At 35.7% G+C, this 27,393-nt stretch overlaps 1 protein-coding gene across 1 annotated transcript in view; it reads right to left on the bottom strand.

The window, feature by feature from the left end:
• CFAP47 (cilia and flagella associated protein 47) overlaps nucleotides 1-27,393 on the bottom strand; it is a gene marked incomplete at both ends in the record, with an annotated part of 513,170 nt that overhangs the window by 46,278 nt on the left and 439,499 nt on the right. Inside the window, 1 exon segment of the mRNA XM_082682021.1 lies at nucleotides 27,283-27,381. Within this exon segment, the coding sequence (XP_082538147.1) occupies nucleotides 27,283-27,381 (99 nt within the window).

The raw sequence follows: 27,393 nt of genomic DNA, 5'->3' as shown, positions 1-27,393 counted from the left end.
CTTCCATCTCTTGAGGCTCTTGCATAGAAGCTAGTGCATTGTATGTTTTTCCACACCCGTGGATTCTGTGCCAGTGATCTTCAATAGTCTTACCCTGATTTCTTCTCTATCTCACACATGTGGATAAATGCCCAATGTTAAGCATGTTTTATGTTTTCCCCAAGACAGGCACTTGATACTTGATCCAAACATAATAAAAACATCATTAGACCAATAAAATGTGAAAGAGTATATTCCATTTACAAAACAAAATTTCACTCTCTAACTAACATCCTGTTGTATTCCAGAACTAGTAGAAAAGTATATAATTGACTTTTCATTTTACTTCTGAGCACTTTTATTCTAAATTTTTCTTTTTTATGCCTTATCTAGCACCTAAAGAAAAAAGGGTTCCATTTTTTAAAGAAAATATTTTAAACTTAACATCAAAATTAGCATATTGTTCCAAAACAATTATCCTGATCCTATATAGATCAGTTTTTATTAATGTTACCAACAAAGAATGATAGAATCTTTGAGTTCTAACTTAATGGTCCTCATTTATAACCTCCCAACGAGTGTAGCAACATATTGTAAGAAGTCTATGCAAGACAGCCCCTCAGCAACCATTTGGACCCATCATCTGATGAGGAGTTCTTATTTCTTATGGTACTCAGTTCCTTCATGAAACAAAATTAGAAGGTTTTTCCTTGTTTGAGCCCCTAGTTCCACTGCTTAGAACTAACCAGTCTCTGGTTGAAGTTCTGCCCTCAGCAGGGATACAGAAAATTAAACTCTTGTCTTCCACACTTGGAGAAACTATTTTTCGAAGCTCATTATAATTTAACCCCTCAAGCACTAGACCCAGTTCTATATGTTTGCCAGTATTTTGCTAGTTATTCAGATTTTCAAGGACTTAACATCCTGACTATCTTGTCTCTGCTGGGTCCTTTGCTAGGCGGTCCAAAACCGGTAAGCTCAGCTACGTGTTATATTTCACCTATGATGAATGATTTCCTGGATCTCTAAATACTGTCCTTGAATTTCTAACTCCATGGACTACCTGCCCATTAGGACATCACCACTTATACCTAGATTATAACATGTTGTCTGTTGCTTTATCCTTAATGCAAGATTTTCCAGATTTCCAATTTCACTCTTTCCTAACAGGTATAATTATGTCTGGTTTCTGCAGCACCAGTGTAAATTCAATCAAGAGGTCTAGTTGGAGGTTTTGGCTACAAGTAGAATTGTCTAGCTATTTATCAGGTATTTACTAGCCATTTCCTAAGATATGACAAAGGATCCTTCATCAAGCAATATCCATGCAAAGAAGCAATCTATTTTCTAATATCTTAAAAGATAGCATGTTTAATAGACTCAAATTATCTAGGTATGATCTAATTAGTTCATAGCAATTACCTATATTCTCATACCTGAGAAAAGCAATTTTACTATCATGATTGAAATTTACTTTACATTTGTAGATAATCTTACTACAAAGTATGTTATCAAGAATGAAGGGACTTCTCTGGTGGTGCAGTGGTTAAGAATCTGCCTGCCAATGCAGGGGACACGGGTTCGAGCCCTGGTCCGGGAAGATCCCACATGCCGTGGAGCAACTAAGCCCACAAGCCACAACTACTTAGCCCGCGTGCCACAACTACTGAAGCCCGTGCACCTAGAGCCTGTGCTCAGTAACAAGAGAAGCCACCACAATGAGAAGCCCGCACACCGCAACAAAGAGGAGCCCCCGCTCACCACAACCAGAGAAAGCCCGCACGCAGCAACGAAGATCCAACACAGCCAAAAATAAATAAATTAATAAATTAATTAATTGAAAAAAAAAGAAAGAAGTAAGCCAAACCCAACAATGTGCTCCCAAGCCACACACCACATATTCAATTTATGCTACTGGTGCTTTGAACCCACACGTGAGACATTCTGATCTCCAAAATACTATGTCTTGAAGACCACAGTCAAACATTGTAGAATATTGAGATTAATTATACATTTGGTATTCTAGCATACTGACTTTCTCTTCCTGTTTTTTGTAATACATAAAGTTGCTTAATAGTCTATGGTTTTACGTAAGACATAGATGACATGGACTCCAACAAGACTCTGTCAGCAATTTATTATAGCCATCAGTGCAGGTTAATTCATGCATTCACTTTTTCCCTTCAGTAAGGACTTTTCTAGCCACCCTATTCAAAACTGCACCTCCAACACTATGACTGTCTTTAACCCCTTCCCCTGCCTATTTTCTCCCCCCCATTCTATTTGATCATTGTCTGTCTCTTTCCATGAGCATGTAAATCCCAGGAAGGCAGAGATTTTTGTATATTTGGCTCCCTGTGTATCTACAGAACTTAGAACGGGATCTTAGCGTATGGTAGTTCTTAATAAATATTAGTACTTAAATGGATTCAGCAAGGAACTGTTCTAGTTGCTGGGGATACTGTAGGAAATGAGACAGAAAATATCTCTCGCATCATGGAACTTAACTTCTAGTGGAGAAAAAGAAGAGAATAAATAGATAACTGCATAATAGATTTCAAGTTAATTATTTAGGGAGAATTAGTGGAGTGTGCTTTCAGAGCAAACTTCTCTAAAGAAGTGATGTTTAGTGGAGGCTTCAAGGATTTGGAGAAAGTTAAACAAGAAGTTGCGTAAGAGTGTTGCAACCAGAAGTGTGAGCAATGTAAAAGCTTAAATAGGAATTGGCTCAGAATGTTGATACAGTCAGTAGCTCAGTGAAGGGTGGGAAAGAGCAGAGAAGGTAAGGTCAGAAAGAAAAGCAGGGACCAGATCATGGGGGGCCTTTCTGACCTCACCTCCTAATGTTAAACTGGAAAACATGGGAAGGTTTTAAACAACATAGTGATACGACCCAATTTTTGTTTTACAAGAAATCGCTCTGTCTTCTGTGTGGAGATTAGAGTATGGTGTATACGACTGAAATACAGGAAGCAGTTGCAGTAGTTCGGGTGGTATAGTCTAGGGTGGAGGTGCTAAAAAGTGATCAGAATGAGATATATTTTTATGGCTTTGCTATCAGTATTTACTCATGGGCTGGAAATTTGCAATGAGAAAATAAAAGAAATCAAGTATGACTCCTAGGTTTTTGGAAAGATAAACTGGATAAATAATGGTGCCATTGACTAAGATGAAGAATTATTCGGGGAATAAACTAGCATGGGTGAGGAGACAGGTATATCAAGCATAATATTTAGTAAGAGATACCTGTAAGATATCCATGTGAAGATGAAAACATGCAGCTGAAACTCAGGAGGAAGTTTAGAGTTGGAGATATAAATTAAGAGGCCATGTATAGATGGTATACACAGGCTGAAAAAAAAATGTCCAGGAAGATATTATAACTGGGGAAGAGACTGGGATAAGCCCTAAATCAAGCCAACATCTAGAATTCTGATAGCAGTTAAGAGACAGAAAAGAAGATTTAGAGGAACTGAACAATGACATCGGAGGAAAACTAAAGCCAAGTGAATATAACATTTTAAGGAGAAAAAAAGACAACTACACCAAAGGCTACTGAGAGATAAAGTAAGATAAGGACATAGCACTGACCTACAGATAATGAAACATAAAAGTCGTGATTTCCTAGACAAAGGCAATTTCAGTCAAACTGTCAAGACTAAATCTTCACTGAAGTGAGTTTGAGAACTGGAGAAAAAGAAGTCAAGACATTCTGTACAGCAAAGGAAACCATCAATAAAATGAATGGCAACCTACTGAATGGGAGAAAATATTTGCAAATCATATATCTGATAAGGGATTAATATCCAAAATATATAAAGAATCCATACACTCAATGGCAAAAACAAAAAACAAAAAAATCCCATAAACCCCAAAAAAATCTGATCACAAATGGGCAGAATATCTGAATGGATATTTTTCCAAAGAAGACATACAGATGGCTAATAAGTACATGGAAAGATGTTGAACATCACTAATGCAAATCAAAACCGCAGTGAGATATAGCCACATGCCTGTTAGAATGGCTATCATCAAAATGATATGAGATAACAAGTGTTGGTGAAAATGTGGACAAAAGGGAACCCAACACAATGTCCTAAGTGCCCACTGATGAATGGATAAAGAAAATGTGGTATATACAATGGAATAGTATTTAGCCATAAAAAGGAATGAAATCTTGCCATTTGCGACAACATGGATGGATCTCAAGGGCATTACACTAGGTGAAATAAGTTAGAGAAAGATAATACAATATTATCTCACTTATATGTGAAGTCTAAAACAAAAACAAAAACAAGCTCATAGATACAGAGAACAGATTGGTGGCTGCCAGAGGGGGGTGGGGGGGCAAAATGGGTGAAGGGGGTCAAAAGGTACAAACTTCTAGTTATATAATAAATAAGTCCTAGGGATGTAATGTACATCATGGTGACTATAGTTAATAGTACCTTACAGTATATTTGAAAGTTGCTAAGAAAGTAGATCTTAAAAGTTCTCATCACAAGAAAAAAGTTTATTTGTAACTATTGTGTGGTGACAGATGTTAACTAGACTTATTGTGGTAATTATTTTGCAGTGTATACAAATATCAAATCATTGTTGTACACCTGCAACTAATATAATTTTATATGTCAATTATATCTCAATTTAAACAAAGAAGTAGAGACAATGAGTATAAACAACTCTTTCTAGGAATTTTACTTCAAATAAGAAGACAAAAACGGATTGGTAGCTGCAGAGGCCAAAAGATCAAGGTGTTCATTTAAAATATATTAATATTATAACATGCTGGTAAGTACTGTGAGAATCTCCAGTCAATGGAAACACCGTAGATATAGGTGAGATGAAAGATAATTGAGAGGTAAGGTTGTTGTATAAATTAGGAGAGGTGGGATCTGGGGATCAAGTGGAGGGGCTGGCTTGTGACAGGAGCACAAACCATTTGGCCCTAGTAATGGGAGTAAAGTCAGAGTTTTTTTTGTTTTGTTTTGTTTTTTTCTTTTTCTTTGTCCTTCAGCGATAATCAGCTATATGTGTGCAAATGTAGAAAGGGCAGAGAGTTAGTGTCTGATGTAGCAGACTAGATCATTTTTCCTGATAACTCTTTATTATAATTATATAATTATAATTTTACTCCTCTTTATTATAATTATATAATCATGGCCATACTTTTATGTTTCCCATGTTAAGGTAGGGAAAATATATCTCCCACTTCCACTGATATTAAACATACATTAATTTGAACAATGGAGTGTGGGTGTAGGTGAAATATGCAAATGAGATCTTAAGAAGTATTTTGTATTTCCACTTGCCCTCTTGTGCCTCTTCCAGCCACAATAAGAACATATTCTAGGTATGTTCCAGAACGAGTAAACCTATCGAGCAGTCCTGAACCTGAGGCACAATCTAAAGAAGAGCTGCCCAGCTGATCAGCAGATCCATGAGCAAGAAAAATAAATGTTTCAGGTTATAAGACATTGACATCATGGGGTTGTTTGTTATGCAGTTTTAATGCAGCAATTACTGACTAATTCACCATGGCTGTGGTTCTGCCTAGTGAACAGAAGGAGGAAGATAGACAAAAGAGTTGAAAGCATAAAGAAGGAAGTGACTATAATGACAGACAGAAGGTTCTGACCCTTCACAGAAGTTTTGGCTATAAGTGTTCAATATACGAAAATGCATGTACTTGTCATCACAAAGATCTTATAATGGAATTTGTCCAATGCCTTGTGGAAAATGAAGAACATAATTATTACATATTTCTAAGATGTAAGAGTTTAGTAAAACAAAATTAGGTTAATGTGTTAGAACTTGCTCTTAATCTACCCATGCTGTTATTACTCTTCATGTTTGTTTTTATTGTAAATATTCTACATGATTTTAATGATATGTCAATAACTTTTTTAGGAATTAAAATAGCTGTCTAGCCTTAGAATTCTCCTTGTTCTACTTTTTGTATGGTAACAACCAAACTCAATTTATCATCACAATATCATCCTAAATTTACTTAACATAAAAGACTCACATAATCTTACAGAAATTATAAAACATGCCATAGATTTTTAATAATAAAATTCAAAACTCTTTGGTGTTTGGAATAATTCCAGAGATTATATTATCCAACAGACTTTAAAAAAATTTTACTCAGAAATGCACAACTATAAAAACTAAGACAGTAACATTGGTACAATATGATTAACTAACCTACATACTTAATTCAGATAACATCAATTATTTCACTAATGTTATTTAATATCACAGGATCCAGTCCTAGATTCTACATAACATTTAGATCCCATGTCCCCTGAGTCTCCTTCAATTTGTGAGTCAGCCTTTCCTTGTCTTTTATGACCCTGACACTTTTGAAGAGTACTGATAAGTTGTTTCATAGAATACCCCTCAGTTTGAGTTTCTCTGATGTTTTCTCATGATAAGATTGAGGATATATATTTGGAGGAAAATACCAGAGAGATTATTTTCCCTTCTCAGTGTCCAATAATCAGGGGATACACAGTGTTGATATATTTTATTACTGGTCATATTAATCTTTATTATTTGGTTAAGGTGATATCTGCCAGGTTCTCCAATGTAGACTTAGTATTTCCCCTTTGTTTTTAATAAATACTTTGTGGAACTACTTTGAGATGGTGCAAACATTCCCTTTTTCTTTGAATGTTCACCTTCTAATTTGTTCATCCGTCAGTGGACCTTGTTTGTACCAATTATGTATTTAGTACTTCTTCAAGACCCTAAAACATCCATTTGACTATATTTGTTTGAATCTAAATCTGAGTTTTCTCTTCTGTTCATTTGACCTCTATGCCTGTTTAGCCAATACAAATTAGTGTAGTTTTTAGGTCCACAAAGGATAATTATTCAAAAGTTTCTCCAGCCTTGTCTGGAGTGCCAGTGAGTTTTTAGGGGGTTAAGCTTCTAAGAGGGTAACACTGTCCCTCTATCTTAAGCCCTTGGGATCTTTCTACTCCTTTATCAGTGCACATTCAGTATCCCAGTTCTCCAAACTTCTTAGCTGAACTCTTCTTACAAGTGTGCCACTGTAGCTTTATCCACAGATAAAACTACTTTGCCTCTAGTATCTCTCTGCAGGTACCCAGTCCTTGTTCAGATTTTGAGCCAACCGATTCCGACTTTAACTCTGATTTTTTTTTTTTTAAATTATAACTTTTCCATTTTCCCGTCTTTTCATTGTTGCTATGAGTGTGAACAGTGCTTTTTTCCAATGCTAAACATTTAAACATTGCTGAGCAGACATGCAAATGCCAAGTGACAGATTTTTAAAATGAGAAAACTTAAAAGGTCTAGAAGACATCTCTTGTCTAATTGGTGGCAGAGTAGAGTTCACAGTAACCATATCAGCAAAACACTATTTATATGAACCTTTTACTGGGTCATTAAAATATTTTATTACAAAGAAACTTTCTCTGAAACATATTTCTCTTAAATGGTATTTATGATAATGGAATTTTGTTTATACAGTGATACCTAAATATGTACTAATTTTTAATCCATTTTGGTCTGTTTCTCTTCTGGAGATACTTATTTTCTGAAGTCATATTAGTAAAAAACTGTTTTAAATGTAGCAGCTTTTATTTCTGGATGAAATGGATTTTAACTGGTAAGAAATTATTTATATATTCTTTTAAGATACTGGTGTTTTATACTTCACTAAATATCCATGAATAATAACTGAGAAAACATGGTTGTTGTCATTAAAACTATTAAATTCTAAAATACAAACCCTTTGAGGATGTAACTTCTAGTGATTATAGCAAAAATTCCAAAATTAGAATAACTTCCATATTAATAATGAAAGCAGTAGCAACAACAATAAAAGCAAAATTATTATCCTATAAATTTGTATATCCTTCTACATGTATAAAATGCTTTGAGACAGAGTTTTGGCTTCACATTTATTATCTAGATTAATGCTGAATTAGAATATTGTCATAAATCGTCACTAGTATAACTCATATTGCTTAAAGATATACTTTCTCATTTTGAGGATTATGCATAATACTTTATATAAAAATATAACAACATAAAAAGAAGAAAAATTGTACATTTTTATTCTGGAGAAGGATTTTGGCTTTCATTCACTGGCAATAATATAACTGAGTTGTAACTATGAAATCCTCTCTTGAGAATTTTGTGAAGCCATTATGTGAAAATAAGCATTTAAGGTGAATGGTAAGTGTCAGCATTTAAATATTATAGACTGGTAATATAACAAGAAAAATTAAATGACTTACCAAAAGCACATATAAAACTGTAAGAATTACTGTTTTAAGATGGATTAATATAGTCAATGATAGAATTGTGTTCTTACTTCCCAAATATCCTATGCTGATGATGGGCTATATTTTATGCAACATAAAAATTAATAATTTATATTGCTGGTTTCTATTGTGTCATATTGAGAATAGAGAAAGGGACTAGCCATATTAGATATAAATACAATGCCACAAAAATCACAATTTTAAAAAAGGTACTGGCTAGTTATAACCAAATTAATTAATGAAGCAACATATAGAATGACCATAAAGAGATCTGGAAGTATGCATTTATGAATATATTATCTTATTAACATATGCATCAATTAATTAATATACTAAAATACTGAATATATTAAAGTTAATATACTCAAATATGCATCACTATATTATAATTATCATAATACATCTTCAAATAAATTAACTTATAAATTATTATTTAGTTATATAAATTTTAATAATTAATATATAATATATAACTTATATATTAATGGTGTTTCCATTCAGTGGGAAAGGGCTGGTTTATTTCACAAATGATACTATCACAACTTGCTATCTAGCTAAAGGAAAAAAACAAATGGGAAATTTTGCACACCAAATATAATACAAAGATAAATTCCAGATGAATTATATATTTAAATATATTTTTTAAACTCTACAAGTCTTGCAAAAAAATTTACTAGTCTATTTTCACAATGCTTGAAGGAGAAAATCTTTCTAACCAAGACAGGTGACCCAGGGAATATAAAAGACAGGACTATTTAATCATAAAATTGCAAAAAAACTTATGGGAAAAATGCTACAATCAAACATAATAAACAAATAATAGATTGAAAGAAATATCTCTCAGTGACATATCAAAAATGTTTTTTTAAGCTGAATAGGAGGGAACACTCTCAAATTCATTCTATGAAGCCACCATCACCCTGATACCAAAACCAAAGAAACCAAAAAAAAAAAAATTATACACCAATATTTTTGATGACTATAGATGTAAAAATCCTCAACAAAATATTAGCAAAATGAATCCAACAATACATCAAATGGATCATACACCATGATCAAGCTGGATTCATTAGGGGTTGCAAGGATGGTTTGACATACGCAAATCAATCAATATGATACACCATATCAGCAAAAGAAAAGACAAAAACTACATGCTCATCTCAATAGATGAAGAAAAAGCATTTGACAAAATTCATATTTTTTTATACTGTTAAAATGGCCATATTACCCAAAGCAATCTATAGATTTAATGTGATCCCTATCAAAATACCCATGACTTTTTTTTTTTTTTTTTTTTGCTGTACGCGGGCCTCTCACTGCTGTGGCCTCTCCCGTTGTGGAGCACAGGCTCCGGACGCGCAGGCTCAGCAGCCACGGCTCACAGGCCCAGCTGCTCCGCGGCACGCGGGATCCTCCCGGACCAGGGCACGAACCCGCGTCCCCTGCATCGGCAGACGGACTCTCAACCACTGCGCCACCAGGGAAGCCCCCCATGACATTTTTAATAGAACTAGTAGAACAGATAATCCTAAAGTTTATATGGAACAACAAAAGACCCGGAATTGCCAAGGCAATCCTGAGGAAAAAGAACAAAGTTGAAGGCATAACCGTGCAGACTTCAGACTATACTACAAAGCTACAGTAATTAAAACAACATAGTATTGGCACAAAAACAGACACATAGATCAATGTAATATCAATAGAACAGAGAGCCCAGAAATAATCCCAACCCACACAACTATGATCAATTAATCTATGACAAAGGAGGCAAGGACATAGAATAGAGGAAAGACAGTCTATTCAACAACTGGTGTTGGGAAAACTGGAAAGCTACATGTAAATCAATGAAATTAGAACACCCCCTTACATCATATACAAAAATAAACTCAAAATGGTTTAAAGACCTAAATATAAGACATGACACCATAAAACTCCTAGAAGAGAACATAGGCAAAACATTCTCTGACATAAATCATAGCAATATTTTCTTAGATCAGTCTCCCAAGGCAAAAGAAATAAAAGTAAAAATAAACTAATGGGGCTTAATCAAACTTAAAAGCATTTGCATTGCAAAGGAACCAATCAACAAAATAAAATGACAACCTATGAAATGGGAGAAAATATTTCCAAATGATGTGACTGACATGGCATTAATCCCTAAAATATACAAACAGTTCATACAACTCAATGTTGAAAAAGTAAACAACCCAACCAAAAATTGGGCAGAAGACCTAAACAGACACTTCTCCAAAGAAGACATACAGATGGCCAACAGGCACATGAAAAGATGCTCAACATAGCTAATTATTAAGAAATGCAAATCAGAACCACAATGAGGTATCACCTCACACCAGTCAGAATGGCCATCAACAAAAAGCCTACAAATAATAAATGCTGGAGAGGATGTGGAGATAAGGGAACCCTCCTACACTGTTGGTGGCAATGTAAATTGGTATAGCCTCTATAGAAACAGTATAGAGGTTCCTTAAAAAAATAAAAATAGAGGTTCCATATGAGCTAGCAATCCCACTGCTGGGCATGCATCTGGAAAAGATACAAACTCTAATTCTAAAAGATACATGCACCCCAATGTTCACAGCAACACTATTTACAATAACCAAGACATGGAAACAACCCAAGTGTCCATCAACAGATGACTGGCTTAAGAAGATGTGGTTTAGGGGGCTTCCCTGGTGGCACAGTGGTTAAGAATCTGCCTGCCAATGCAGGGGACATGGGTTCGAGCCCTGGTCTGGGAAGATCCCACATGCCGCGGAGCAACTGAGCCCGTGAGCCACAACTACTGAGCCTGCGCATCTGGAGCCTGTGCTCTGCAACAGGAGAGGCCGCAACAGTGAGAGGCCCGCGCACCGTGATGAAGAGTTGCTCGCCGCAACTGGAGAAAGCCCTCGCACAGAAACGAAGACCCAAAACAGCCAAAAAATAAATAAATAAATAAATAAATAATTTTATTTTAAAAAGAGGAAAAAAAGATGTGGTTTACACACACACACACACACACACACACACACTAGAATATTACTCATCCATAAAAAAGAAAGAAATATTGCCATTTGAAGCAACATAGATGGATGTAGAGAATATTATACTTAGTGAAGTAAGTCAGACAGAGAAAAACAAATATATGGTGTCACTTATATGTGGAATCTAAAACATAATACAAATGAATCTATATAGAAAACAGAAACAGACTCACAAACATAGAAAAAAAAAATTATGGTTACCAAAGAAGAAAGGGAGGAGGGGAGGGATAAATTAGGAGTATGCGATTAATGGATACAAACTATTATACATAAAATAGATAAGCAACAAGAATTTACTATATAGCACAAGAAACTATATTCAGTATCTTATGATAACCTATAATGGAAAAATATATATATATAACTGAATCACTTTGCTGGTACAACTGTAACTAACACAATATTGTAAATCAACTGTGCTTCAATTAAAAAGTTTTTAAATTAATGATATGGAAAAGTTTTACAAATTAATGGCAGATGTAAAACAACGCAGTATCATTAAAAATTGGCAAAAGTTATGAAAATACAATTTACAAAAAGTCAAATGTAAACATTAATGTTAGATCTGAAAGTTCTGCTTCCTGGAACCCAATGGACTTCTTAATTAGCCAACTGAATGGCTTCATGTTGACAACAGAGGCATTAATTTTCAAAGAAGGGGATGTTACCTAACATTTATCTATCTGTCTACCTACATATCTATATTTAAATAAAGCTAAAATAGAACACTGACATTTTTAAAAATCACATAAAAATGACACTAACTAAAATTATATCTGATTAGTTTCAATTAGATATAGAAAATTATGTGGAAAAACAAAGGCCTGATGTTTTAAAGAAAAATATAAATAGAGCAACACAGTTAAATGTATCTTCCCTATGTGCTTTTCTGCCAGGAATCTTTATCTAACCAGAAGTAGGATTCCCTAACATTGCAATTACTCTGTGGACAACAATCTAAATTAAGGCTCTAAATATTTTCTTTTAAATTGAAGATAAAATTTAATTATCCCTTACAGAAATTATTTCACGGTATAAAATGTTTTGAATAGTGTGATAATCCTTTTACTATTGCATCATGGAATATCAAGAGTACTAAAGCGATATGATAGTCATTGTATGAGTACTTTTAATTATATTACCCTTTCTCATTAAAATGACTAAAGGTTTTCTACTCTCGAGTAAAATGTTATTTTAAGCAAAGCCTTTTTTGTTATTTGGGAAGCAATAAGAGAAAATATAATAGTGAGCTGTTACACTTAAAATCAGTAATAAAATATTGAGTATAAATGATCATAAAGGTAGCTTATATTATGTGAAAACAAATTGTATATTTTCTGTTGCTCTAATATCACAAAAAGAATGAGATATATTGCTAATACTGTCACTTTTTTTAAAAGGTGATCTAAAGTGGTTTTAAGCATGATTTGTCCATTAGAACACATGCAAAAAACATTTAAAAAATAAAATTTAAATGTTTTTGAAGGCACAAATCTGCTGAACTAGTGAAAATACATAAAATGACATTGATACAAAGATGCACTATCACAGAAATGTCATTTCTTCTTATATGTATAGAGTTATAATTTAAATTATAAATTTAAAATAATTCCAGTAAATATTCTGTCAGGTTTTCTCTGGAGGTAGTCAAGTTTATTATAAGGTTCCTACAGATAAATAAATAGGGAAGAACAGCTAATAAAATCTTAGAATGGAAAAGCAATATGCAAGAGCCATCTTCACCACGTATTAAAGCACATTATAAAGACTCTCTAATTAAAACAGTGTAGTTTTGGCTCTAAAAGACAGATCAGTAGAATAGTAGAGATAACCCAGAAAGGACCCAAGTACATATGGCAGTGTAGTCTATGATAATGTTGGCATGTCAAATCAGTAGGGATAAGATGGGCTTTTAAATAAATCTTGAAGAAATAGGTAGCCATTTGGGTAAATTAGGTGGAGAGAAACACCATGTTCTTGGATTGAAAGACTCAATAACTCAGTATTTCTAAGATGCCAGTTGCCCCCAAATCAAAGTATACTTTCAATACAATTCAAAGTCCTCACGGGGGTATGTGTGTGTATCTGTGTTCCTGTGTGTGTTTGGAAATTAACTAGCTGATTTTGAAATTATTATGAAAGTGCAAAGGATCTAGAATAACTAAGAAAATGTTGAAGAAGAGGAAAAATTTGAAGGATTTACGTTACTACGTGTTAAGACTTGCCATATAGCTATAGTAAAGACATACGGTATTGCTGCAAAAATATATGAATAGACAACTAGAGATGAATAGAGTACAGAAAGAGACTCATACACATTCTGCCAGTGGATTTAGGAGAAAAGCATCACTGCAATTTAAGGACGGAAAGGATGGCTTTTTCTTTAAATGGTGCTAGGACAATTAGGTATACATAATGAATAAAATGAACCTTGACTCTGATATCTTATCATATTTTAAATTATTGATATAAGTATCAGGAAAAGTGAATAATGCTTCAAGTAAAAAGAGGAATATATCTTCATGACTTTATGTCCCAAGCTATCAAGATTATTGCCAGTATACAGTACCTAGATATCAGCTTTCTGGGAGAATTGCCTTCAGCTGAAGACAGTCACCTGACCAAGGTTAAACTCCTTTCCAGGATTAGACTACATTTCATGATGGATTGATGGGATGGGGGATGGGAGGGTTGTGGGTGAGGAAATGAGATATAAAATTCTGGCTTCCTCATCCCAAATTGGGGAAACTCTGAAGAACTATCCTAGTTTCGGTGCTTGCCAGGGTGTAAAATGACACCTTTGTCCCCACCTCCCTTTGTTAAGCTTTGCTTCATCCTCTTCTTCCCCCAGTGCTGTGGGTCCTCATACACTTCTCCCTAATACAATTCCTGCATGCTAACCTCCTTGTCAGAGACTGCTTCCCAGGAAAACCTTTTTGGCAACAGTGACATTTAAGATACTTCTGAGTGAAAGCTGGACAGATATTTAAAATTTTTATTTTATTATTTACTGATTGACGTTTTAAAGTTGTCTTCTATTTATAACAGTATTTTGTAGTTGAGTAAGAGCCCAAGCCCTATATTCAAACACAAGCTCCAGCACATACTGTGGGTGTGATCTTGGATATAACTCCTGCACGTCTCAGTATACTCATCTCTAACATAGGGTTATTAATAGAATCTATCTCATAGGGTTGTTGTGAAGACTAAATGAATTAATATTTGTGAAGTGCTTAAAATAGTTCCTGGAACAGAGTACATTGCTACTGCTCATGACAAGTGACACTGCTTTCTACTAAAATACAATTAGGTAAATTATTATATAGGTAATACAAGGGAATGCCAAAATTTGTGAAAGTGGTATATGAATTTACTGATTTTTTTAAAATTAAAATGTTGAATGAATAGAATATGTAAAGGATTAGGGATATCGAAAGGAAGAACAAGGTTGCATTATTTTTTAAATATAGTTATAGATATCTACAAAGTTGGATACTCTTAAAATATAGATATAAATACAGAAATAGATATCTACTGTCCTGTAAGATATCCTTTTCTAGAAAAGGTATTCACCAAGGTAACAAGACTGTTTCATCAACGAGTAGTTGATGAAAATTAAAATCATTTGTCTCATAACTGTTTCACCTAAAAAACAAATGGATTTCCGAAGAAAAATAACTGCTATTTATTTCTTTGCTCATTTTTCAGAAATATATTTCCTGGCATGTACTGGCAGTGTACTAGGTCTTGTTTCATCTAAAACTGAAGAAAATCAGGAATCCATCTTTGGGTTTACCTATTTTCACCTATACAAGTAATACTAATAAACAATACTTGTATATACCTTTAGTGTTTAGACGTTTCTTCACATGCACAACTGTGTTTGTTCTTCAAAAAATATCCTATTAGGTAAAACTGATTTTCATTCTTTCTGATGTCCAAAACAGGGTCTAGAAAGTACAGAAACCAGCTCAAGCTAACACAGCTTTTCCACATCACAGTCAAAACCAGAACACAGATTCTCACACTGCAAGTCTAATGCCCTATCCCTGCAGCTTGACTCCTTTACTGAAGTCCTACGTCTAATTTTATACATATATAGATTTGTAAACTAGTACCTTACTCCCTAGCGCTACACTATGATATATAATAATGCTAATCCACTGCCCCCATTTTTTTTAAACTATCACAGTCAGAGGACCCAGGAAAATGTTTCAGCTAAGACTGTTTTCTCAAGAGTTTAATCTTGATTTTGCTTCAGTGACATTTGATTACTTCCTAGTAAAAGAGAAAAGGAACACTGCAACTCTTATACATGTATCACCGTTGCAGAAGGATGGCTTCTGAGATCACAATTCACCTATACTCTTGTCTCATTTTTGGTTACTCGACCTAATTAGATGTGTACACAAGAATGAGCTTCAAACTGAAAACCTGGCAGGTTAAGATTCTTTGCTGACAGGAAGACCCTTTTTTTAATTTTTTTTTTTTTTAACTCCTGTCTAGTTTCTGTCACCAGTTTTGAAAGAAAGATAATGAAAAGAACAGTGAAACTACTAAAAACAAAATGACGTATAGCCCAGAACTCATTCTAAGGAAGAAAAATTCTAGGAAAAAAAAAATGTTTCCTTGGAGGAATGAAATGGACGTGAACATCTTTTTCCAATGTAAAAAAAGAGTGTCAATGGCTAGAGTTCTTGTCTTGGTATGTATGTATGTATGTACGTATGTATGTATTTATGTATGTATCTATCCATCCATCCATCTATCCATCTATCGTTCCATCAACCCACCCACCCACCCATCCAATTTTATTAAGGGATTTCAGCAATGCAAAGGAACTTAAAATTTCAGAAAGAAGTTAATATGAGGAGTATTTGCAGAAATTATTTTTATCCACGTCCTTTTGTCATATATAGAACAAAATGTTGGTAAAGTCAGGCTGTGACTGGGATGATGCATAGACTAGCTTACCATGGACTGAAGCAGCAGCATTCACATTTGAGGAATATATACTAGTCTTACCAGCTATCACTTGGTTTCCCTTTAATGCCTAGCACTTAACTGAATTGAACTGAACGCACTGTCACATTACTTGGCAAACTGGACGATACAAGTTTAGAACCTCTCCACTCAATCAATTCATCTGAGATCATGTAGATGTAGAAAGACTTAGTTTTAAGGATACAAATGCTTTATATGGTATATGAGATTTTCCCTAGAAGCAATCTTTACAATATGGTCAATGAATCCCAAAGTCTCTAAAAATGCCAATAGCAGTGTAAGAAACAGAGATTCCATTTCTGTTGTACCCTTACTGTTTATGCTCCCCAAATCATCAGGGATATCCATAACACTAATATAATACCATATAAGAATACCAGAGCAAATAACAAATTTCTTGAAAATAAACAAACCCCTTTGGAGATTTTATTATATGAGCAGCAGAGACTATATTTGGAACTGTCAACCCACTGCACAGTCAGGGTGGTCCATTGCTAGTTGAAAAATCTAGCAAAGACGGCATTAAATTTGAAAAACATTTGAAGACAGCAAGAACAATATAAATTATAATTAAGAAAGTACGCTTAGGGACTTCCCTGACGGTCCAGTGGCTAAGACTCTACTCTCCCAATGCAGGGGGCCTGGGTTCGATCCCTAGTCAGGGAACTAGATCCCACATGCCACAACTAAGAGTTCACATGCCTCAACTAAAGATCCTGCATGCTGCAACTAATGATCCCACATGCTGCAACTAAAGACTCTGCATGCTGCAACTAAAGATTCCGCATGCCGTAACTAAAGATCCGGCACGCCACGATGAAGACCCCGCACACGGCAATGACGATCCCACATGCTGAACTAAGATCCGGCGCAGCCAAATAAATAAATAAATATTTAAAAATAAATAAATATCTATGTACCAAACAGCATTGCCTTAAAATATACAAAGCAAAATTTTAAAAAGAGAAAGTACATTTATAATTTTTCAAATCTGAAGATTTGAAAATAGAACACAATGTTGGTCTCTGTGTTGCATAGAAATTACATTATATATAACTGCTAACTGGATTATTTAGTTAGTTTTTAATTTGAAAATATCTTAAAAATTACTTGCAGCAGAATAAAGAACCAGGAATTTAAAAAGAAACAAACAAAAAATAAGCAGTCATTGCAATATATAAGTAGTCCAAAATTAGTAAAAAAGATGAAAATTTTATAAACTAATACAATAAGATAGTTGACTTTGGTAAAAGAAACAATAATTTCCATAATTCCCATACTCTATGTTTACAGTGGATGATTCCCTGCCATTTTATTAATTTATTTACCTTTTGACCACCTTTACCCATTATTTGTATTATTTAAATAAGAGAACTGCCACTGGAAACTTTATATTTTTTTCATGGAAAAACGAACTTTATTAATATTTATAAATACTGTGCTCAAAAATATTGAGGAAGGGCTTCCGGGAAGATGGAGGAGGAGTAACACATGGAGGTCACCATCCTCCCCACAAATAGGTCAAAAATACATCTACATGTGGAACAACTCCTACAGAACACCTACTGAACGCTGGCAGAAGACCTCAGACCTCCCAAAACGCAAGAAACCCCCCACGCACCTGGGTAGGGCAAAAGAAAAAACAATAAACAGAGACAAAAGAATAGGGACGGGACCTGCACCACTGGGAGGGAGCCATGAAGGAAGAAAGGTTTCCACACACTAGGAAGTCCCTTCGCGGGCGGAGACTGCGGGTGGCAGAGGGGGAAAGCTTCGGTGCCGCAGGGGAGAGCGCAGCAACAGGGGTGCCGACCAGCACTCACCAGCCCGAGAGGCTTGTCTGCTCACCTGCTGGGGCGGGCAGGGGCTGGGAGCTGAGGCTCGGGCTTCGGTCGGAACGCAGGGAGAGGACTGGGGTTAGTGGCGTGAACACAGCCTGCAGGGGGTTAGTGCGCCACGGCTAGCCGGGAGGGAGTCCGGGAAAAAGTCTGGACCTGCCAAAGAGGCAAGAGACTTTTTCTACCTCCTTGTTTCCTGGTGCGCGAGGAGAGGGGATTAAGAGCGCTGCTTAAAAGAGCTCCAGAGTCGGGCGTGAGCCGCGGCTAAAAGCGTGGACCCCAGAGACGGACATGAGACGCTAAGGATGCTGCTGCCGCCACCAAGAAGTCTGTGTGCAAGCACAGGTCACTATCCACACCCCACTTCCGGTGAGCCTGTGCAGCCTGCCACTGCCAGGGTCCCGGGATACAGGGTCAACTCCTCCAGGAGAACGCATGGCGCCCCTCAGGCTGGTTCAACGTCACGCCGGCCTCTGCCGCCGCAGGCCTGCCCCGCACGCCGTACCCCTCCCTCCCCCCGGCCTGAGTGAGCCAGAGCCCCCGATTCAGCGGCTCCTTTAACCCAGTCCTGTCTGAGCGAAGAACAGATGCCCTCCAGCGACCTACACGCAGAGGCGGGGCCAAATCCAAAGCTGAGCCCCTGTGAGCTGTGGGAACAAACAAGAGAAAGGGAAATCTCTCCCAGCAGCCTCAGAAGCAGCGGATTAAAGCTCCACATTCAACCTGACATACCCTGCATCTGTGGAATACATGAATAGACAACCCATCATCCCAAATTAAGGAGGTGGACTTTTGAGAGCAAGATTTATTATTTTTTCTCCTTTTCCACTTTTTCTGAGTGTGTATGTGGATGCTTCTGTGTGAGATTTTGTCTGTATAGCTTTGCTTCCACCATTTGTCCTAGGGTTCTATCCGTCCGTTTTATTTTTGTTGTTTGAATTTTTTTTCTTTTTTTGTCTTAATAATTATATATTTATTTTAATAACTTTATTATATTTTATCTTACTTTATTTTATTTTACTTTATCTCCTTTCTTTTTTTCCTTCCTTGCCTCCTTCCTTCCTTCCTCCCTCCCTCCTCCTTCTTTCCTTCCTTCCTTCCTTCCTTCCTTCCTTCCTTCCTTCCTCTCTTTCTCCTTCTACTAATTCTTTCTTTCTACTTTTTCTCCCTTTTATTCTGAGCCATGTGGATGAAAGGCTCTTGGTGCAACAACCAGGAGTCAGTGCTGTGCCTCTGAGGTGGGAGAGCCAACTTCAGGACACTGGTCCACAAGAGAACTCCCAGATCCACATAATATCAAACGGCAAAAATCTCCCAGAGATCTCCATCTCAACGTCAGCACCCAACTTCACTCAACAACCAGCAAGCTACAGTGCTGGACATCCTATGCCAAACAACTAGCAAGACAGGAACACAGCCCCACCCATTAGCAGAGAGGCTGCCTGAAATCATAGTAAGGCCACAGACACCCCAAAACACACCACCAGACGTGGACCTGCCCACCAGAAAGACAAGATCCAGCCTCATCCACCAGAACACAGGCACTAGTCCCCTCCACCAGAAAGCCTACACAACCCACTGAACCAACCTTAGCCACTGGGGACAGACACCAAAACAACGGGAACTACGAACCTGCAGCCTGCAAAAAGGAGACCCCAAACACAGTAAGATAAGCAAAATGGGAAGACAGAAAAACACACCACAGAGGAAGGAGCAAGATAACAACTCACCAGACCTAACAAATGAAGAGGAAATAGGCAGTCTACCTGAAAAAGACTTCAGAATAATGATAGTAAAGATGATCCAAAATCTTGGAAATAGAATAGACAAAATGCAAGAAACATTTAACAAGGACCTAGAAGAACTAAAGATGAAACAAACAACGATGAACAACACAATAAACGAAATGAAAAAGACTCTAGAAGGGATCAATAGCAGAATAACTGAGGTAGAAGAACGGATAAGTGACCTGGAAGATAAAATGGTGGAAATAACTACTGCAGAGCAGAATAAAGAAAAAAGAATGAAAAGAACTGAGGACAATCTCAGAGACCTCTGGGACAACATCAAACACACCAACATTCCAATGATAGGACTTCCAGAAGAAAAAGAGAAAAAGAAAGGGACTGAGAAAATATTTGAAGAGATTATAGTTGAAAACTTCCCTAATATGGGAAAGGGAATAGTTAATCAAGTCCAGGAAGCACAGAGAGTCCCATACAGGATATATCCAAGGAGAAATACACCAAGACACATATCAAGCAAACTGTCAAAAATTAAATACAAAGAAAACATATTAAAAGCAGCAAGGGAACAACAACAACTAACACACAAGGGAATCGCCATAAGGTTAACAGCTGATCTTTCAGCAGAAACTCTGCAAGCCAGAAGGGACTGGCAGGACATATTTAAAGTGATGAAGGAGAAAAACCGGCAACCAAGATTACTCTACCCAGCAAGGATCTCATTCAGATTTGATGGAGAAATTAAAACCTTTACAGACAAGCAGAAGCTGAGAGGGTTCAGCACCACCAAACCAGCTTTACAACAAATACTAAAGGAACTTCTCTAGGCAAGAAACACAAGAGAAGGAAAAGACCTACAATAACGAACCCAAAACAATTAAGAAAATGGGAATAGGAACATACATATTGATAATTACCTTAAATATAAATGGACTAAATGCTCCCACCAAAAGACACAGATTGGCTGAATGGATACAAAAACAAGACCCATATATTTGCTGTCTACAAGAGACCCACTTCAGACCTAGAGACACATACAGACTGAAAGGGAGGGGATGGAAAAGATATTTCATGAAAATGGAAACCAAAAGAAAGCTGGAGTAGCAATTCTCATATCAGACAAAATGGACTTTAAAATAAAGACTATATTAGAAGAGACAAAGAAGGACACTACATAATGATCAAGGGATTGATCCAAGAAGATATAACAATTGTAAATATTTATGCACCCAACATAGGAGCACCTCAATACATAAGGCAAATACTAACAGCCATAAAAGGGGAAATCAACAGTAACACATTCATAGTACGGGACTTTAACACCCCATTTTCACCAATGGACAGATCATCCAAAATGAAAATAAATAAGGAAACACAAGCTTTAAATGACACATTAAACAAGATGGACTTAATTGATATTTATAGGACATTCCATCCAAAACCAACAGAATACACATTTCTCTCAAGTGCTCATGGAACATTCTCCAGGATAGATCATATCTTGGGTCACAAATCAAGCCTTGGTAAATTTAAGAAAATTGAAATCGTATCAGGTATCTTTTCCGACCACAACGCTATGAGACTAAATATAAATTACAGGAAAAGATCTGTAAAAAATACAAACACGGGGAGGCTAAACAATACACTACTTAATAACGAAGTGATCACTGAAGAAATCAAAAAATACCTAGAAACAAATGACAATGCAGACACGACGACCCAAAATCTATGGGATGCAGCAAAAGCAGTTCTAAGACGGAAGTTTATAGCAATACAATCCTACCTTAAGAAACAGGAAACATCTTGAATAAACAACCTAACCTTGCATCTAAAGCAATTAGAGAAAGAAGAACAAAAAATCCCCAAAGTTAGCAGAAGGAAAGTAATCATAAAAATCAGATCAGAAATAAATGAAAAGGAAATGAAGGAAACAATAGCAAAGATCAATAAAACTAAATGCTGGTTCTTTGAGAAGATAAACAAAATTGATAAACTATTAGCCAGACTCATCAAGAAAAAAAGGGAGAAGACTCAAATCAATAGAATTAGAAATGAAAAAGGAGAAGTAACAACTGACACTGCAGAAATAAAAAAGATCATGAGAGATTACTACAAGCAACTCTATGCCAATAAGGTGGACAAACTGGAAGAAATGGACAAATTCTTAGAAATGCACAACCTGCCAAGACTGAATCAGGAAGAAATAGAAAATATGAACAGACCAATCACAAGCAGTGAAATTGAAACTGTGATTAAAATCTACCAACAAACAAAAGCCCAGGACCAGAGGTCTTCACAGGCGAATTCTATCAAACATTTAGAGAAGAGCTAACACCTATCCTTCTCAAACTCTTCCAAAATATAGCAGAGGGGGGAACACTCCCAAACTCATTCTACGAGGCCACCATCACCCTGATACCAAAACCAGACAAGGATGTCACAAAGAAAGAAAACTACAGGCCAATATCACTGATGAACATAGATGCAAAAATCCTCAACAAAATACTAGCAAACAGAATCCAACAGCACATTATACGGATCATACACGATGATCAAGTGGGGTTTATTCCAGGAATGCAAGGATTCTTCAATATACGCAAATCAATCAACGTGATACACCATATTAACAAATTGAAGGCGAACAACCATATGATCATCTCAATAGATGCAGAGAAAGCTTTCGACAAAATTCAACACCCATTTATGATAAAAACCCTGCAGAAGGTAGGCATACAGGGAACTATCGTCCGCATAATAAAGGCCAAATATGAACCCACAGCCAACATCATCCTCAATGCTGAGAAACTGAAAGCATTTCCACTAAGATCAGGAACAAAACAAGGTTGCCCACTCTCACCACTCTTATTCAACATAGTTTTGGAAGTTTTAGCTCCAGCAATCAGAGAAGAAAAGGAAATAAAAGGAATCCAAATTGGAAAAGAAGAAGTAAAGCTGTCACTGTTTGCAGATAACATGATACTATACATAGAGAATCCTAAAGATGCTACCAGAAAACTACTAGAGCTAATCAATGAATTTGGTAAAGTAGCGGGATACAAAATTAATGCACAGAAGTCTCTGGCATTCCTATACACTAATGATGAAAAATCTGAAAGTGAAATCAAGAAAACACTCCCATTTACCATTGCAACAAAAAGAATAAAATATCTAGGAATAAACCTACCTAAGGAGATAAAAGACCTGTATGCAGAAAATTATAAGACACTGATGAAAGAAATTTAAAATGATACAAATAGATGGAGAGATATACCATTTTCTTGGATTGGAAGAATCAACATTGTGAAAATGACTCTACTACCCAAAGCAATCTACAGATTCAGTGCTATCCCTATCAAACTACCACTGGCATTTTTCACAGAACTAGAACAGAAACTTTCACAATTTGTATGGAAACATAAAAGACCCTGAATAGCCAAAGCAATCTTGAGAACGAAATACGGAGCTGGAGGAATCAGGTTCCCTGACTTCAGACTATACTACAAAGCTACGGTAATCAAGACAGTATGGTACTGGCACAAAAACAGAAAGATAGATCAATGGAACAGGATAGAAAGCCCAGAGATAAACCCACACACATATGGTCACCTTATCTTTGATAAAGGAGGCAGGAATGTACAGTGGAGAAAGGACAGCCTCTTCAATAAGTGGTGCTGGGTAAATTGGACAGGTACATGTAAAAGTATGAGATTAGATCACTCCCTAACACCATACACAAAAATAAGCTCAAAATGGATTAAAGACCTAAATGTAAGGCCAGAAACTATCAAAATCTTAGAGGAAAACACAGGCAGAACACTCTATGACACAAATCACAGCAAGATCCTTTTTGACCCACCTCCTAGAGCAAAGCAAATAAAAACAAAAATAAACAAATGGGACCTAATGAAACTTCAAAGCTTTTGCACAGAAAAGGAAACCATAAACAAGACCAAAAGACAACCCTCAGAATGGGAGAAAATTTTTGCAAATGAAGCAACTGACAAAGGATTAATCTCCAAAATTGACAAGCAGCTCATGCAGCTCAATAACAAAAAAACAAACAACCCAATCCAAAAATGGGCAGAAGACCTAAATAGACATTTCTCCAAAGAAGATATACAGACGGCCAACAAACACATGAAAGAATGCTCAACATCATTAATCATTAGAGAAATGCAAGTCAAAACTATAATGAGATATCATCTCACACCAGTTAGAATGGCCATCATCAAAAAATCTAGAAACAATAAATGCTGGAGAGGGTGTAGAGAAAAGGGAACCCTCGTGCACTGCTGGTGGGAATGTAAATTGATACAACCACTGTGGAGAACAGTATGGAGGTTCCTTAAAAAACTACAAATAGAACTACCATATGGCCCAGCAATCCCACTACTGGGCATATACCCTGAGAAAACATAATTCAAAAAGAGTCATGTACCAAAATGTTCGTTGCAGCTCTATTTACAACAGCCCAGAGATGGAAACAACCTAAGAGTCCATCATCGGATGAATGGATAAAGAAGATGTGGCGCATACATACAATGGAATATTACTCAGCCATAAAAAGAAACAAAATTGAGCTATTTGTAATGAGGTGGATAGACCTAGGATCTGTCATACAGAGTGAAGTAAGTCAGAAAGAGAAAGACAAATACCGTATGCTAACACATATATATGGAATTTAAGAAAAAAAATGTCATGAAGAACCTAGGGGTAAGACAGGAATAAAGACACAGACCTACTAGAGAATGGACTTGAGGATATGGGGAGGGGGAAGGGGAAGCTGTGACAAAGTGAGAGAGAGGCATGGACATATATACACTACCAAACGTAAGGTAGGTAGCTAGTGGGAAGCAGCCGCATAGCACAGGGATATCAGCTCGGTGCTTTGTGACCGCCTGGAGGGGTGGGATAGGGAGGGTGGGAGGGAGTGAGACGCAAGAGGGAAGAGATATGGGAATATATGTATATGTATTACTGATTCACTTTGTTATAAAGCAGAAACTAACACACCATTGTAAAGCAATTATACTCCAATAAAGATGTAAAAAAAATATTAAAAATAATGAGAAAAAAAATATTGAGGAAATAAGTGGTCATGGATAAGAAGATTAAATATTGTAAAGATGTAGTTCTTCCCAAATTTGTCTATAGGTTTAATGTAATTTCAATCAAATGTTTACTGGGACTTTTCAGAACTTGTTAAAAAGTTGTTCTAATTTTTTTTTCCAGAAAGATAAATAGATGATAAAAGGAAGGAAATGATTTAAATGATAATGAGAAAATAGAAATAAAATAAGAAAACATAAACCTGTAGAATTTAAACTGTATGGCACTGGAACAAGACCGGAAATACAGATCTATGTAACAGAGTATAGATGATTGAATATAGGATGTCACATTGCAAAAATAAATAACAAGAGAATAATAATTATTATTCAATTAAAAGACTGAAATCTTGCTAATTAATGGGGAATCAAATTAGATTGTAATTACAGAGCAAAAAAGCAAAATCTGGATGAATTAAAGGAGCAAGTGAAAAAGATACCTACCTACCTATAATTCTTTCCCCATTATAAACAAAGGAGAAGAAAAAAAGAAAATAGAGGTGTAGTTTCAATTGATTCACATGTAGAAAGGCTTTTAAAGTGCAGAATCAATGGAAAAAATGAAAAAAAAGAAAATGTCTCATATATTTAATGGATAAGTAAAATTAAAATATAAGCAGACATATAAATAGTTACTACAAATACAACAAAGTTGTTATTTGGCACTGAGGTGATTTCCAATTTTTGCTGTTATAAATAATTCAATATCAAACATCTTTGTGGATAAATAATCCATCTTTGATTATTTCTTGAAAAGATCTCACTGGAATTGGAATTACTGGGTCAAAAAGTGGTAATGTCTATGGTTCTTTATATACATTACACTAAGTGCTTTTCAGAAATTATGTAGTGATTTATACTCCACTAATCAGTGTTTGTTCCAATTTCATCACAGTTTAATTGAAATAGAAAATTTTTTTTTAAAATGGATAAAGAAAACTTAGCTGGCTATCATTTAAATCAAGATCTATTTGAATATTAGTGACTTTGAACATATTTTCTGTCATTCTTTGGCCATCGGTACTTCCTCTTTTGTGAACTGCAGTTCATACTCCTTTTAATACATTGCAAAGAAAGAGAAAACAGAGATGTTGAAATCAGACATATGGTAGTTCGGCTTTGCCAGTAAGCAACTGTTTTGATTTTGTGTAAGTTAATTTTTCTGAATTGCAATCTCCTTGATTCAATAATAATAATAATAACACCTATACAATGGAGTTGTTGTATCAAATGAAATAAATTAATGAGATTCAGGATGCTAATAAAAATGACTATAGTAAATATAAAAGAAAGTCATGAACTCACTTATATTGGAATGTTAGTAGTAGTTACTGATTTTAGTTATTATTTTTGTAATAATTATTATAATTATAATATATAACATATAATTATAACTTATAATAATTATATAATTATATATTATATATAATATATTTATATATATAATGTATAATTATTATTATTTTAAGATAATTTGCATTTTATCATATGTACAATAATTAGTTTTTTGTAATGGAAAGTATTTTAAGCAAATTCATATTTTGTGGGCCTTAGATTTTTAAGCAAATTCATTATTTCTTATGCCTTAGATTTTTTTTCCTATTCATCAATATGCAGTTGGGATTACTAATACATGTACACCCTATAATACATTTTCAGGGAATTGTCAGCTTTGCAAAGATGGAATTATTTTCATAAGTGTGAGCAGCATTAGCACACTAGGTTTTTTGTTTTTTGCGGTACGCGGGCCTCTCACTGTTGTGGCCTCTCCCACTGCGGAGCACCGGCTCCGGACGCGCAGGCTCAGCGGCCATGGCTCACGGGCCCAGCCGCTCCGCGGCATGTGGGATCTTCCCGGACCGGGGCATGAACCCATGTCCACTGCATCGGCAGGTGGACTCTCAACCACTGCGCCACCAGGGAAGCCTCACACTAGGCATTTTTAATTTTCCAAAATATTCTTTGACTCACACAGTTATGTATTAAGTGGTATGACATTAAACAATTCACCATCTCAGAGAGAAGATTTTCTGCAAGTTGTATTCATGTGAAAAGGAATGAAAAAAAAAAGTGAAGATATAATGACTATATGTAAAGGTTACACTATCCATGTTTTTTTATCAACTTACTAAAATTTGTGTCAAAATTTTTAACTTATACATTTAATTTTCATTAAATATTTATTAAGACAACAAGACATATTTCATCATCTCTGAAATGCGATAGCATATAGAAGGACAGAATATAAGGCAGAAATCCTGTACCTTTTGTGTGACTCAGACCACTAAGCTTGAAGGCAGAAGTCTCTACGAGGAAGCTGTCCCAGTATGGAGCCAGGACGAGACACTTGTGCTTCCCCTGACCTAATCAAAATA

Source organism: Grampus griseus (assembly GCF_964374135.1).
Source record: "Grampus griseus genome assembly, chromosome: X".
Lineage (NCBI taxonomy): Eukaryota > Metazoa > Chordata > Mammalia > Artiodactyla > Delphinidae > Grampus > Grampus griseus.
Note: the sequence above shows the minus strand (reverse complement) of the source record. Positions and strands in the feature narration are given on the sequence as shown.